General features: G+C 46.4%; 1 protein-coding gene across 1 annotated transcript; it reads left to right on the forward strand.

The window, feature by feature from the left end:
• Positions 1 to 13,044: 13,044 nt before the first annotated feature.
• GP1BA (glycoprotein Ib platelet subunit alpha) lies at positions 13,045 to 15,690 on the forward strand. Its single transcript, XM_067020960.1, has 2 exons — positions 13,045 to 13,116; positions 13,345 to 15,690. Exon 2 carries the CDS (start codon positions 13,351 to 13,353, stop codon positions 15,199 to 15,201), a length of 1,851 nt encoding a protein of 616 aa, XP_066877061.1. The 5' UTR covers positions 13,045 to 13,116; positions 13,345 to 13,350; the 3' UTR covers positions 15,202 to 15,690.
• The last annotated feature ends 325 nt before the right edge of the window (positions 15,691 to 16,015 follow it).

Below are 16,015 nucleotides of genomic sequence, written 5' to 3' on the forward strand. Positions count from 1 at the left end.
GGCTTCCCTGGTGGCGCAGTGGTTGAGAGTCCGCCTGCCGATGCAGGGGACACGGGTTCGAGCCCTGGTCCGGGAAGATCCCACATGCCGCGGAGCGGCTGGGCCCGTGAGCCACAACTGCCGAGCCTGCGCTCTACAGCCCACAGGCCACAACTACTGAAGCCCGTGTGCCGCAACTACTGAAGCCTGAGCACCTGGAGGCCGTGCTCCACAATAGGAGAGGCCACCGCAATGAGAGGCCTACGCGCCACAGCAAAGAGTAGCCCCCGCTCGTCGCAACTGGAGGGAGCCCGCGCGCAGCAGCAAGGACCCAATGCAGCCAGAGATAAATGAATAAAATAAATAAACTTAAAAAAAAAAAAAAAAAAAAGAATCTGCCTGCCAATGCAGGTGACACGGGTTTGAGCCCTGGTCCAGGAAGATCCCATATACCACAGAGCAACTAAGCCCATGCACCACAACTACTGAGGCTACGCTCTAGAGCCTGCAAGCCGCAAGTACAGAGCCCGCATGCTGCAACTACTGAAGCCCACACGCCTAGAGCCCGTGCTCCACAACAAGAGAAGCCACCGCAATGAGAAGCCCATGCACCACAACGAAGAGCAGCCCCTGCTCTCCACAACTAGAGAAAGCCCGTGCACAGCAATGAAGACCCAATGCAGCCAAAAATGAACTGGTTAATTAATTAAGAAGACCAAACCTATAGGGGACTTCCCTGGTGGTCCAGTGGTTAAAATGCCATGCTTCCAATGCAGGGGGCACGGGTTCAATCCTTGGTTGGGGAACTAAGACCCCCCACATGCCTTGTGGCATGGCCAAACAAAACAAAACAACCCTATAATTAACATATTTAATCATGCCCTCCCTGTGAACCTGGGTATAAGATGGGCTTGCCACTACTGCAACATTGGGGGTCCTGATCAATGTGCTAAGATAAGAAAAAGAAATAAGCAGTATAGAGACAGGAAAGGTAAAGGTAAACCTGTTGTTACCTGTGATGATATGATCACCTATGTAGAAAATCTATCAGAAACAATAACCAAACTGTTAGAACCAATAGGAGAGTCAGGGACTGTGATGGCTACAGGAAAAATTTAATACTAATAGCTCTCCATTACAACTTTAATCAACTAGGAATTACAGAAAACAACAATAATTATAATTATAGAAAACATTCACAATAGTAATAAGATATATAAAGTATTCAGAACTTAATTAAGAATGTCCTTTACATTTACATAAAGCATTTTTGGAAAAACATTGTTAAAGGACATAAAGTGTCGGTATAAATAGATCAACTGTTTGTTTGGATGGGTCAACTCAATATTATAAAGATGTTAATTCTCCCTAAAATAATATATAAGTTATATTTTCAGGGACTTGACAAACTTATTCCAAAATGTATATGACAGTATAGAGGTACATGAATAGCCACATTGGTTTTGAAAAAGAAGAGAAAAGATGAGGGAGTCACCCTGCCGAAGAGTAAAACATATCATGAAAGCCACAGCAAACAAACAACAGCAAACACACACACACACACACACACACACACACAGTTGGTATTGCTCAGTAACTGACAAGAGGAGGAAACTGACCAGAGAGTGCAGAAACAGCCCATGTGCCTATGGAAGCTTGATATGGATAAAGGTCGGTGGGATCAAGGTAGATTAGCAGATAGGGTATGTAGCCACCTCATGCTATGGAGGAAAAAAGAAAAGAAAAAGCCGTATCCCTACCTCATACCATATACAAAAGTAGACTCCAGAGAGATTAAGGACTTTAAAACATATGGTAGAACTACAAAGCTAACAGAAGAAAATGTAGGAGAGTATTTTTGTGACCTTGAGGTGGAATCTTCTTTAACAAGATACCAAACCCACAAACCATAAAGGGAAACATTGATGGATTTGAATACATTAATATTAAGAATCTCTGTTCAGGAGCTTGGGGTTTCTTTGGGCCTGAGCCACTCATCTCCTTGCATGGTCCTGCAATAAACCTTTCTCTGCTCCAAAAAAAAAGAATTTCTGTTCAGACACACAGACATAGAGAACAGACTTGTGCTTGCAGGTGGTTGGGGGAATGGATGGATTGGGAGTTTGGGATTAGCAGACGCAAACTGTTGTATAGAGAATGGATGAACAACAAGGTCCTACTGAGGACTTTTCTGGAGGTCCAGTTGTTAAGAATCCGCCTTCTACTGAAGGGGACACAGGTTCGATCCCTGGGGGAAGAACTAAGATCCCGCGTGCCTCGGGACAACTAAGCCCACGTGCCGCAACTACTGAGCCCGTGCAATCTGGAGCCCAGGCGCCACAACTAGAGAGAAGTCCACATGCCGCAACAAAGAGCCCACTGGCCGCAACAAAAGATCCCGCATGATGCAACTAAGACCCGACACAGCCAAATAAGTAAATAAATAAAAGGGGTCCTACTGTATAGCACAGGGAACTATATTCAATATCCTGTGATAAACCACAATGGAAAAGAATATGAAAAAGAATGCATATATATAGATACAAAACTGAATCACTTTGCTGTACAGAAATTAACACAACATCCTATATCAACTATACTTCAATAACATAAATCTTTAAAATAAATAAATAAGAAAAGAGTTTCTGTTCAACAAAGGACATCACAGACCCTACCCACTGCTGTCTGCCTCCTCTGCTTACATTCATTCACTTATTCGATAAATATTTATTAAACACTATGCCAGGCACTGGAGCTACAACAGTGAACAATATACACAACAGTGAACACGATCCCTGCAGAAATGTGGCTGAACTGGCGTTGTTGAGTGACAGAGCAGGGCGAGTACATTCTCCAAAAATGGCCTCTTTTCAGCAAAATGTATTTTTAGGTAGTATTTTGGCAGGATCGTTGTTAAGACTATAATAAAAAGACACTAGAGAAAGTTTATAAAAGTGAGGTATGAGACACAGAGAGACAAGCCAAGGAGGTGTCTTATTTGATGTGGTCATTCCCTTCAATCCATGCAGCGGTTTCTATCCCTTAGAGCACGGGCCATGTTGCTGAGTGCCTGCTGTCCCAAAGCTTGCCGTCCAGAGGGGTAGACAGACATTAAAATAAAGTATCATCATAGCTTTGGCAGGGTTGTAGGGAACTTACATGCAGTAACAAATTCAGTCTAGGGAGCTCAAAGAACAGTTACCCACCCCTCCCAGAAATGATGCAGAGCTAGAGCCACCAAACCATCATAGCCCCCCCTGATGGAGCACTCACGCTTAGAGTCCGAGAGGCCCCAGGGGCTGGCCCAGCTAGTGGCTTTACCATACAAACACTGGATAGAAATATTCCATTCCACCAGCTGACACTCAGGTTCAGTTCCATGAAACCCCACTTCTTTCTTTTCCTTCCCTCCTTCCTTCCTTCCTTCCTTCCTTCCTTCCTGCCCTCCCTCCCTCCTTCCTTCCTTTCTTTCGGCTGAGCCAGGTCTTAGTTGCAGCACACGGGATCTTCATTGCGGCGTGTGGACTTCTTAGTTGCAGCATGTGGACTCCTTAGTAGCATGCAGACTCTTAACTTGCAGCATGCATGCGGGATCTACTTCCCCAACCAGGGATCGAACCGGGCCCCAGGCATTGGGAGTGCAGAGTCTTACCCACTGGACCACCAGGGAAGTCCTGAAACCACACTTCTGATTCTAATTTTTGCTTTAGTTGGGTTCTTTTGGTTACAAGGAAAAGGAATGAAGTTAAATCACCTAAAAAAAGTTTCTCAACCTTCACAGCCATAATTGATTCGTGCAATGGGTGATCCTGGCTAAAGTTTGATTAGGAACCCGATATTTACATGCTGTCAAAGTATCTCCCCACGAAAGTGCTTGTTAGTTACAAAAGGTAAAATAGTATCTTGATAATGGAGACTGGGTGGATTCCCCTTAACCAAACTCTCAAGGTTTTAACATCACCAGTAATGGGTCAACTTGATATAACATATCTCCTGAAATAATGCAATGAGAAAGATGCACCACTCTTGTAATATTCGTGCCAGGAAAACAACCCAAATCCAATCATGAGAAACATCAGATAAATTGAGGGAAACTCCACATAATTGAGGGTTATTCTGTGTAAGTACTGGATGATAGTTGTCAAAAATGCCAAAGTCATGAAAAATAAAAACAGGTTAAGGAACTAAAGGAAACTAAGAGATATGGTCCTGGATTGGATCCTGGACTGGGGAAAAAAGCTATAAAGGACATATTTCAGACAATTGGCAAGATGGGAAAATGAACTATGTACTGGATAATAGTATTGTATCAATATTAAATTTCTTGAAATTAATAACTATACTGCAGTTATATAAGAAAATGTCCTTGTTTTTAGGAAATATGTTAAAATATTAGTGGTAAAGGACATGATGTCTCCAACTGACTCTCAAATGGTTCAGGAAAAAACACGTAAGAGAGAAAAAGCAATAAAGCGAACGAGACAAAATGTTAACAAATGGTGAGTCCCAGCCAAGTTGATACATAAAATTAACCATTACGATATACATGGGATGTTTATTGTCAACTGCAATAAATTTAGAAGTTTGCAATAAAAAGTTAGCCAAATCCACCTGAGAGCTTTCTGCTCCTGGGATGATGGAATAGATTTTTTTCCTATTCCACCTGCTAAGTACAACTAGACATTATATATAAAGCAAACATCAAGAGACAAAGATGGAGAGAAGAAGGCACAAAGGCTAGGGACCTCGGGATCCAAGGAACAGCACGAAGATCGTGAGTTCCCTGGGTTTTCTTTTCGCCTCGAATGTCCCAGACTTGGAGGTAAAGAAATCAGCAACCTGGAAACACCAGAGACACAGCCCCAACAAAAGCCTGCTCTCTCTAGCCAAAGGGGCAGGAAAGGGGCAGCCTAATAAGACAGAAAACTTCGAAAATAACCACTCGATTCCAGCCAAATATTACAGAAAAACTTCGGCCCCACCCACACCCATACCAGCAAAGACCAAGTGATGAGCATAGATTTCCACCCTCCGCACGCTTGCCACGAGGCACCCCAACATCTCTGCCAGGGTGGTTTCTAAGAAGGCCAATGAGGGTGAGGGGACTTGCAGCCCAGCCTGCTGGTAATGAGGCCTCTCACACTCAGGGTCCATGGAGACTACGTGGGAGCCTGGACTTCATCCAGACCGGCAGTCGTGAGGCATCCCTGCTGGGGTGGTGTCCGAGGAGCCCTCCTGGAGAAAAAACTTTCACTCATTTCTGCAGTACTGAGGCCATTCTCACCCAAGGGGCAGTGGAGACCACGTGGGGAACCAGAACTCCCACCCTCATCCATGAGATGTCAACAGAGGCTGAATGGGAAACTTGAACTTCTGCCTCCACCTGGCAGTAAAAGTAAAAAGGCAGCAACACCCTTTTCCCTGCCAGAGCAGTGGCAGAAAAAGCCAGCTGAAACAGAAGGGTTGAATAAGATCCAGAGCCTCATAAAATAACTTTAAGATGTCCATATTTCATTAAAAATTAACTTTAGGTTGTCCAAATTTCATTAAAAATTAGTCATCATGGGGCTTCCTTGGTGGCGTAGTGGTTAGGAGTCCGCCTGCCAATGCAGGGGACACGGGTTCAAGCTCCGGTCCGGGAAGATCCCACATGCCGCGGAGCAACTAAGCCCGTGCGTCACAACTACTGAGCCTGCGCTCTAGAGCCCGTGAGCCACAACTACTGAAGCCCGCGTGCCTAGAGCCCGTGCTCCGCAACAAGAGAAGCCACCGCAGTGAGAAGCCCGTGCACTGCAACGAAGAGTAGCCCCCGCTCGCCGCAACTAGAGAAGGACTGCGTGCAGGAACAAAGACCCAACGCAGCCAAAAATAAATAAATAAAAATTTATTTTAAAAAAATTTAGTCATCATACCAAAAACTGGGAAGAGCTCAAACTGAATGAAAAAAAGCCAATCTGTAGCTGCCACCACACAAAGGACAGAGATGTTAGGACTGTCTGAAAAATATTTTAAAGCAGCCACGATAAAATGCTTTAATAAGAAATTATGCACATGCCTGAAACAAATGAAAAAATAGAAAGCTTCAGCAAAGAAATAGAAGATCTAGAGAAGAACCAAATGGAAATTTTAGAGCTGAAAAATATAATAACTGAAATGAAAGGTCAGGGAACAGGCTCAACAATAGAATGGAGGGGACAGAGAAAAGAATCAGTGAGCTGAAAGATTTAATAATAGAAATCACCCACTCTGAATAACAGAGAGAAACAAGACTAAAAAAACATAGTCTCCCATGGGAGCTGTGGGATTATAACAAAAGATCTACTATTGTGTCAACAGAGCCCCAGAAACAGAGGAGAAAGAAAGAGGATGAGGCTGAAACAGTTCTCAAAGAAATAATAGCTAAAAACTACCCAAATTTGGCGAGAGACATAAACTTACACATGTAAGAAGCTGAGCAAATCCCAAACAGGATAAAGTCAAAGAATAACCCAAAGATAAAGCCCCCCAAAATAAACATGCAACTACCATATGACCCAGAAATTGCATTCCTGATTAGTTTTTCCCAGGGAAATGAAGACTTACGTTCACACCCAAATCTGCACATTAATGTTTATAGCAGATCTATTTGTAATGAGCCAACAGCTGGAATTGGTGCACACGTCCTTCCATTGGTAAACAGATAAACTGCAGAACATACATACTAGGGAAGGCTACTCAGAAATAAAAAGAAATGAACTCCTGACGCACACAACCTGTACGAATCTCCAGAGAATTATGCTGAGTGGAAAAAAAAAAAAGTGCCAAAAGGTTATAACTGTATGATCCCATTTATATAACATTCTTGAAACGACAAGATTATAGCAATGAAGAACAGATTAGTGGATATCAGGGTGGGGGGGTAAGGAGGGGGGAGGTACGAAGGAAGAGGGTGAGGCTATCAAAGGGCAACATGAGGGAGTCTTATGATGATGGAAATGTTCTGACAGAACAATGTCAGTATCATGGTTGTGATATTGTATGTACTACAGTTTTTAAAAAATATTTATTTATTTGGCTGTGTCAGGTCTTAGTTGCGGCATGTGGGATCTTTAGTTGCGGCATGCAGGATCTTTAGTTGCGGCATGTGGGATCTAGCTCCCTGAAGGGGGATCGAACCAGGGCCCCCTGCCTTGGGAGCACAGAGTATTAGCCACTGGACCACCAGAGAAGTCCCTGTACTACAGTTTTGCAAGATATTACCATTGGGGAAAATTGGGTAACGAGTACACGGAATCTCTGTCTTATTTCTTACAACTGCGTGTGAATCAATAATTATCTCAAAATAAAAAGTTTAATTTTAATTTTTATTTTTTCCCCCACCCCCAAAAGTTTAATTTTTAAAAGTCTACCTGAAATTTTAAAAAATATCTTTGTAAATAATTCTACTTTTAAAAAAAGAAAAGAAAAAAATAGAAAATACAATCTTTAAGCCCATGATGTTGTAAGTAACAGTTCCAATACCAATCAGTTTAAGAAATAATTAAGAGGATTTTTGGCTCACTGAACTTCAAAATTGGTTTGATACAGCATTTCAATGATGCCAAGGATACTTCTTTTTCATTATACCTCTCCTGACATTAGCTTCATCCTAAGGCCAGATCCCCTTGTGATCACAAGATGGGTGCCAACAGCTCACCTGGGGTTACATATTTCCTTGTCTGCAGCCGGATAAAGTATGCATACCTCAAGCATCCAACAGAAGTCTTGGGCTTCATTATGAAAGGACCAGCTTACTTCCTGTGTCTGTGCTTGGACCAATCACTCTGACCATGGAATACCCTGACCACCTTGCATCAGGGAACCTGTCAAAGGGGAGGAAGTCTAGTGACTAACTTAGGTTAACCTCACTCATGCAGCTGGGATAGAGCCGTTCGCACAAAAAATTCTAAGGACGGGGTAGGAGTAATTTCTCAAAAGAAAAAAAAGAGGAAAAGCTGAATGGGTCTTGAGTAGACCTCCAACTAACGACTTCTGCTCTAACTCTTTAAAAATGAACCACACCAGAGCCCTGAATTGGATTTCTTTGGATGCATGCAACAGAAATCAACTCTACCTAACTTAATCCAACACAGACTTCCTGGAAAGATGCAGAAGCTCACGGGGTACAAGTGAACACGGGAAATCCAGGACTGCTCAGGGATTAGGCGAGGCTGAGGAGTTAGTAGCAGGAACTATTCTACAGCTTTTCCTGAGCACTTTGTTGAAATGAATCAAGTCCAGGTCTATTTTCTCTTCTTTTGTCACCTCATTCACCATTTGAAATCCCAGGAGAGGGAGTATGGTTGTCCATGATTAGGTCACATCTCTGGGCTGAACTCAGGTGGTAACAGGAAGGATCTAGTGGAAGGAAACTTCCAAAGACATTTTGGTTTCCAAAGCAAGAGGCCAGAATACCTGCTCCCATCAAGTCTGCACTAATCTGGGGAGGTGTAATCTCTTAAAAGGAAATGGGGGTCCTCTTATTTTAGAGGAATAGATGCTGGATATAAAAATTACAAACATTCATCTTAGGTATTAGATGATAAAAAATGTGAGATGGCACAAAGCAGCACTCAAATGAAAAGTATAAATTAAGTGAATTTACCTGAAAAGCAAGAAAGATTGAAAATAAGTCAACGAAGAGTTCGACTCAAGAAGGTAGAAAGAGAACATGAAAACAAGCTCATCAGAAACTAACAAAATGTTGTAAATCAACTATACTTCAATAAAATAAATTTTAGGGACTTCCCTGGTAGTCCAGTGGTTAGGACTCCGTGCTCCCAATGCAGGAGGCCCGGGTTCCATCCCTGGCCGGGGAACTATATCCCACACGCCGCAACTAAGAGCCCACATGCTGCAACTGAAAAAAAAGGTCCCACATTCCCGCATGCCACAACGAAGATCCCGTGTGCCGCAGCTAAGACCCAGCGTGGCCAAGTAAATAAATAAATAAACAAAAATATTTTTTGAAAAGACAATCCTTTAAAAATAAATTAGTTTAAAAAAGAAAATAAGCTCAAAGTATGAGAAATTATTAAAGATAAAAGTAGACATCTGTCATCAAATTTTAAAAAACCAACAATTGGGCTTCCCTGGTGGCGCAGTGGTTGAGAATCCGCCTGCCGATGCAGGAGACACGGGTTCGTGCCCTGGTCCGGGAAGATCCCACATGCCGCGGAGCAACTAAGCCCGTGAGCCATGGCCGCTAGGCCTGCGTGTCCGGAGCCTGTGCTCCGCAACGGGAGAGGCCACAACAGTGAGAGGCCCGCATACCGCAAAAAAAAAAAAAATAAATAAAAATAAAAAAAAATAAAAAACCAACAATTGACTAGTAAAAATAATAAATCTGGTTCTTTAGTCCAATAAAATAGACCAATCTTTGGCAAGTCTGGTGAATAAAGAAAAAAGGGCAGGGCGGAAGACAGAAAAGAGAAAGAGCAAAAATACAAACAAACAACATTAGGGGTCATAACTACAGATATGGAGATTTTAACAAATGCTAAAAGTATAAAATACTCAAACTTGCAATAATAAATTGAACTGCCACATGAAATAGATATTTTATTAGAAAAATATCAGTTACCAAAACTGACTCAAGATGTAGGAACTTCAATAGACAAACAATTAGAGTAGGAATTGGAAAGGTATTCAAGGCGCTTTCCCCCAAATGTCATCAGGTCCAGACGGTTTTATAGATGAATTCCACCAAAACTGCATGGAAAATCCCTATGATCTCTAACTTTTCCAGAGGCTTTAAAAATTTCCAACTTATTTTACAAGGCCAGTATAACTCTGACAACAAAAGAACAGAATAAGACAAAGGCCCCTCAAAAGAAATCTATGGGCCACTCCTATTTTCTAACTTTGATGTAAAAGCTCTAAATAAAATGTGAGCAAACCAACCTATAATTATATTTAAAGAATAATTCATAACGGCCAAGTAGGATTAATCCCAAACATTCAAAGATGCAAAATTAGAAACAACTCAGGATGTCGACATGTGAAGAAAATAAAACATTAGGACCATTTCAGTAGGTGCCAAAGTATATGAATCTCTTCTCTATGTCTGCAGAATCCTTCAACTGAGAAATCTTTGGAGAAGCAGAACCTGCCTCCTATTACAGAAGCTGAAAATGCCAGACACTTGCTTTCCCAGACTCCCTTGCAGCTGGGTCACAGGTACAAGACCGATCAGACTCACACCCAGACTCTGAATCAGGAGCTAGTATCACAAAGGGGTAGGGATGATGCAAGATTCTCTCTCTGCAGTCGGGAGGCTGTGGTAACACTGAGTTCCTGGCTCAGCAGCTGCAGTGGAGCAAGCTTCTGTGACCTGGTCTTGCAGCAGGAGCAGAGATTTGCTCACCAGACTGGTTCTGCAGCCTGGTTCTGGGCACTGCTCCTAGCTACACAGTCCCACGTCTGGTTCTGTAGCCCTCACTGAGAAGTCTGTGAAGTAGCCAACATATTTTTATTTTTATTTTGGCCGCACCACGTGGCATGCAGGATCTTAGTTCCCCAACCACTGTCCCCTGCAGTGGAAGCGTGGAGTCTTAACCACTGGACTGCCAGGGAAGTCCAAAATGTATTTTTAATAAATTCCTTTTCAGCCTAAATTAGGCAGAACATTTCCTGTTACTTACAACTAAAAATCCTAACTGGTGCCAAAGTGGCAAAAAAACCAACCGCCTTAGGGGCTTTACTCCACATCAGGGCCTCTGTCTATGCAGCTCTCCCCCTCACTTCTTGCTGCTTAGTGCCTCATTTCCTCCATGTTTTCAAGTACTTTTTGCAGCTGGCAAATTATATAAATGGCAAGTCTATACGGATTAACTGCATCTGGCTCAAGTGTCCACCCCTTGTCCAGTCACCAGTCAGCAGATAGGGGCAGGCTCATGCGGCTGCATGGTGCCCCTTCTAGGGACAGTTGATAGGACATTTTCATCGTTGGAAGGGGCCATGGACCAACAGATATGATGGCTGACTTTCTGAAACAGTCACCTAACCTGGTCTTGAGAGATCCTAAAAGGCTTTCCAGAGGAAGAAATTTGGGGCTGGAACTTTCCAGATAAGAAAGAGTTAGGCAGAAGGAGATAAGGGGTGAGAAGAAGGGTCCAGGCACAAGAAAGAGAATAACCTAGAGTGAAGGGTGGAGTGTAAGGAGATGGTGCTGGACAGGTGAGCAAGGGTCAGATCACACAGGACCCTGTAGGCCATGTTAGGGATGTTAGACTCCCTCCTGAGGGCTACAGGGAGCCATTGGTGACTTTCAGGTAGTGGACGGATACGAGCAAATCTACATTTCTGAATGACCACTTGGGTGGGGAGAAGGAGGGGAGTTAGAAAGTTGGGAGAGCATCGGGGAGGCTGCTGCAGTGAAGCAGTGGAGAGAACATGGCACCCTGGACAAGAAATGGTGGCAGGGGGGATGGGAAGGGGTGGGCTTGAGGGGCATTAGGAGGTAAAATCAGGGACTTCCCTGGCAGTCCAGTGGTTAAGATTCCATGCTCCCAACGCGGGGGGCCCGGGTTCAATCCCTGGACAGAACTAGATCCCGCATGAGGCATCTAGTGAAGATGAAGATCCCACATGAGGCAACGAAGATCCCACATGAGGCAACAAAGATCCCATGTGCTGCAACTAAGACCCGGCGTAGCCAAATAAATAAACTAATTAATTAATTTTTTTTTAAAAAAGGAGGTAAAATCAGCTGGACTTGGTAGAAGGTTGCATGTGGGAATGGAGGGGGGGAGTTTAGGATGACTATCAGGGATTTTGTTTGTACTGGTTGAAAGGATAGATAAATGAGTGGATTACAGAACCACTCACCAGGTTGGACAACACAGGAGGATTAGCTATTTGAAGACAGATGATGAGCTCAGTTTTGAACATATTGCTTCAGGGCCTTTGGGAGAGCCAAGAAATCCAAAAGGCAGTGGGACATACGTGTTCAGGTCTCAGGAGAGGGGTCTGGGCTAGAGACAAAGATTTGAGAGTCACTGGGGAACAGGTGGTGGTCGAAGGCAAGGGAATGGATGAGGAGACTCTCAGGTGTTTGTGTAGCGTAAGAGAAAAGGAGGGCCAAAGAACTCCGGGGGCATGTTAATTTTTCATGAAGGGCAGGGGAAGAAGAATCCACAAAGGACATTGAGAAGGGTCAGCCAGAGAGGCAAGAGGAAAACCAAGAAAAAATTACTCTCAGATAAACAACAGGGTCCTACCGTGTAGCACAAGGAACTGTATTCAACATCCTGGGATAAACCATAATGGAAAAGAATATGAGAAAGAATGTGTACATGCGTATAACTGAGTCACTTTGCTGTAACAGCAGAAATTAACACAACATTGTAAATCAACTATACTTCAATAAAAAATAAGCTTAAAAATAAATTTAAAAAAGAAAAATCTAAAATCTAAAAAAAGAAAAATTACTGTCATGAGTCCCAGAGTGGGAGTGGCCACAGGTGTTCACGCTTCGGAAAACAAGTAAGATCATGTCAAGGAGTGTCCAGTGGATGGAGAGGCTTGGGGGTCAATGGTGACCGTGGTAAGAACTGAGTCCATGGAGTGGGGGCGGAGGAGAAACAGCCTAGAGTGGGATGAGGAGGGAGAGGGAGGCGAGGGTAAAAGTTAGGCCATTCGAAGAATGAAGCTGTGGGACTTCCCTGGCGGTCCAGTGGTTAAGACTCTGCGCTCCCAATGCAGAGGGCACGAGTTTGGGGAAGATCCCGCATGCCGTGTGGTGTGGCCAAAAAAAAAAAAAAAGAAAAAAAAGAAGAAAGAATGCAGCTGTGAAGGGGAAATTAGAGGGGCAGCTGGAGAGGTTTTTTCAAAGCTGGGAGAGAGTGGTGGTTGGAGCCCGCTCCCAATCGCCTGGTGAAGAAGGATAGTAGGCAAGAGCAGGACCAAAAGGAGGGCTTGGGGAAAGTTGCGGAAGGAGATGATAAAGGCCTGCGTCCGGGAGCGAGACCGATCCCCGGGTCTCAGGAGCCCCTATCAGGCTGGCATTTCCTCCCCATCTCCACCCGCTGACCAGGCCCTCCCTGGAGCTGGAAGAGAGAAGGACCAAGTCACACCCTGGAAGAAGCTCTGTGGCTCCGGAGGTCTTTCTGCTGGCCTGTAAGCTGGGGCCGGGGGAGGAGGGAGCCTGAGGGACGGATGCCAGCCAAGGACCTGGAGCTAGCAGTTTAGGCTTTGGGGGGCTAGGGGAGGGAAGGGGAGTGGAGGAGAAGAGGTGTGGGAGCTGAGTTTCTGGAAGGGATCCTGGAGGCTGCAGTGGGGGCTGGGGCCTGGAGGAATACTGTCGGGGGCCGGAGGGGCGCCCACTCAAGCCCCCCTTGCCCACAGGTCCCCATGCCTCTCTTCCTCTTGCTGCTCCTGCTGCCAAGCCCTTCACACCCCCACCCCATCTGTGGCATCAGCAAAGTGGCCAGCGAGGTGGAAATGAACTGTGAAAATAAGGGGCTGAAGGCACCACCTCCAGGTCTGCAAGCAGAAACCAACATCCTCCGCCTGGGTGGGAACCCCCTGGGCACCTTCTCCATGGTGTCCATGGTGAATCTGACTCACCTCACTCAGCTGCACCTGGAGAAGAGCCAGCTGACCAGCCTGCAGACTGACGCGACGTTGCCCCGGCTGGAGACCCTGATTATATCCCACAATACGCTGAGAAGCCTGCCCTTGTTGGGACGGGCGCTGCCAGCACTCTATACCCTGGACGTCTCCTTCAACGAGCTGGCCTCATTGTCTCCTGATGCCCTGGATGGCCTGAGCCACCTCCATGAGCTCTACCTGCGTGGCAACGAGCTGAGGACTCTGCCCCCCCGGCTCCTGCAGCCCACGCCCAAGCTGAAGAAGCTCAACCTGGCTGAAAATGGGTTGAGTGAGCTGCCCCCTGGGTTCCTGGATGGGTTGGAGGAACTTGACACCCTGTACCTCCAGCGGAACTTGCTGCGCACGATACCAAAAGGCTTCTTTGGGGACCTCCTCCTGCCTTTTGCTTTTTTCCATGACAACCCCTGGTTCTGTGACTGCGGGATCCTCTATTTCAGCCACTGGCTGCAGGACAATGCCAACAACGTGTACATATGGAAGGAGGGTGTGGACGCCAAGGCCATGACCCCCAACGTGACGAGCGTGGGGTGTGCCAATTTGCCCAACACGTTTGTCTACACCTACTCAGGGGAGGGCTGCCACACCCCTGGCGACAGGGACAGCATAGACTACGATGTCTACGAAGAGGATGACGAGGTGCCTACCACAAGGGCTGCGGGCAGCTTCTCTACCCACACCAGTGCCCACACCACCCACTGGGGCCTGCTCTACTCCGTGCCGACTGCTCTGCTAGGCCCCCAAGTGTCCTCCTTGCCTCCAACTAAGGAACAGACCACGTTCCGAATTTCTACAGGACCCATCACATTCTCCAAAACTCTAAAACCCACCCCAGAGCCCACAGCCCCGAGCACCCCAGAGCCCACAGCCCCGAGCACCCCAGAGCCCACAGCCCCGAGCACCCCAGAGCCCACAGCCCCGAGCACCCCAGAGCCCACAGCCCCGAGCACCCCAGAGCCCATAGCCCCGAGCACCCCAGAGCCCACAGCCCGGAGCACCCCAGAGCCCACAGCCCGGAGCACCCCAGAGCCCACAGCCCGGAGCACCCCAGAGCCCACAAGCGAGACCTCTGAACCCACCATATCTTTAACCTCCACAGAACCCACTTCACCTCCCACTATCTTAGAATCCACCACAGCCACCTTCTCTGAATTTGTCAACCTCCTGAAGGCCCAGGGGGTGGCTCAGTGGAATGCGGAGAGTTCCAGAAATGACCCCTTTCTCAATTCTGACTTTTGCTGCCTCTTCCTGGGCTTCTATATCTTGGGTCTCCTCTGGCTCCTGTTTGCCTCTGTGGTCCTCATCCTGCTGCTGTTCTGGGTCCAGCACGTGAAACCACAGGCCCTGGCCACAGTCACACACACCTCGCATCTAGAGCTGCAGAGGGGAAGGCAAGTGACAGTGGCCCGGGCCTGGCTGCTTTTCCTCCGAGGCTCGCTCCCCACTTTCCGCTCTAGCCTCTTCCTGTGGGTGCGGCCTAATGGCCGTGTGGGGCCTCTGCTGGCAGGACGGAGGCCCTCAGCCCTGAGCGTGGGTCGTGGTCAGGACCTGCTGGGGACAGTGGCTGTTAGGTACTCTGGCCACAGCCTCTGAGGGGGAGTGGTTTGGGGACCTCGAGAGAGACTCTGACGGGCTTTCCTATTGGGATCTAGCTGGGGGCGGGTGGGTACAGAGCACAGGGTCGGGGGAGGGCTTCGTTACTGCTTCTTTGTCAGGAGCCTTCTCTGCACACCCCGGGCACACAATCCCAGACCCAGCGTATCTGGAGAGGTAGTGAGATGGTGGAGCTGAGTGGGTCACAGAACAAAGAGAGCTCCTGATGCTGCACGGACGGTGGGGTTCCCAGACCACTAGGTTATTACCGTCACTTCGGGGAAGTTTTAGGAAAAAGCAAACAACAGAATATAGCACGGTTCCCACATGTATCCGTGTATTGAAGGAAACTTGGGAAGAGATGTCAAGATGTGAGAGCCCTGATTGTCTCTGGGTGGTATAAATACGGGTAGTTTTATTTTCCATTCCTCTGCTTAGCATTTTCTGGTTTTCCACCATCATATATTATTTGTATCATAAAAATAATTTAAAAATAGAATGTTCGTTCTTTTGGAGAGGGAAACGAGGCTGGGTCACCATCACCAGCCTTCCCAAGGCCCCAGCTGCCCCACCCTAGCTGCACTGCTCACCCCCAAAAGCTCTAGCCTTGGCCTGCACTTCCCCTGCCTGGGCTGCCTTTTCCCTCCTCCAAGGGTAACCACCCACCAGGCCAATCACAAGCAAGCTCCAGCTCAAGATCCAGAAGTTTCCTGGGAGCTCAGTGGTACTACTGAGGCTATCTGCCTGCAACCTGCAGTACTAGGAGGACAGGTGGGTGCCTCCTGGCACCTGTGGCCTCAGAAACCGCAGCTCT

This window comes from Kogia breviceps, chromosome 19 (assembly GCF_026419965.1).
Source record: "Kogia breviceps isolate mKogBre1 chromosome 19, mKogBre1 haplotype 1, whole genome shotgun sequence".
Classification (NCBI taxonomy): domain Eukaryota; kingdom Metazoa; phylum Chordata; class Mammalia; order Artiodactyla; family Physeteridae; genus Kogia; species Kogia breviceps.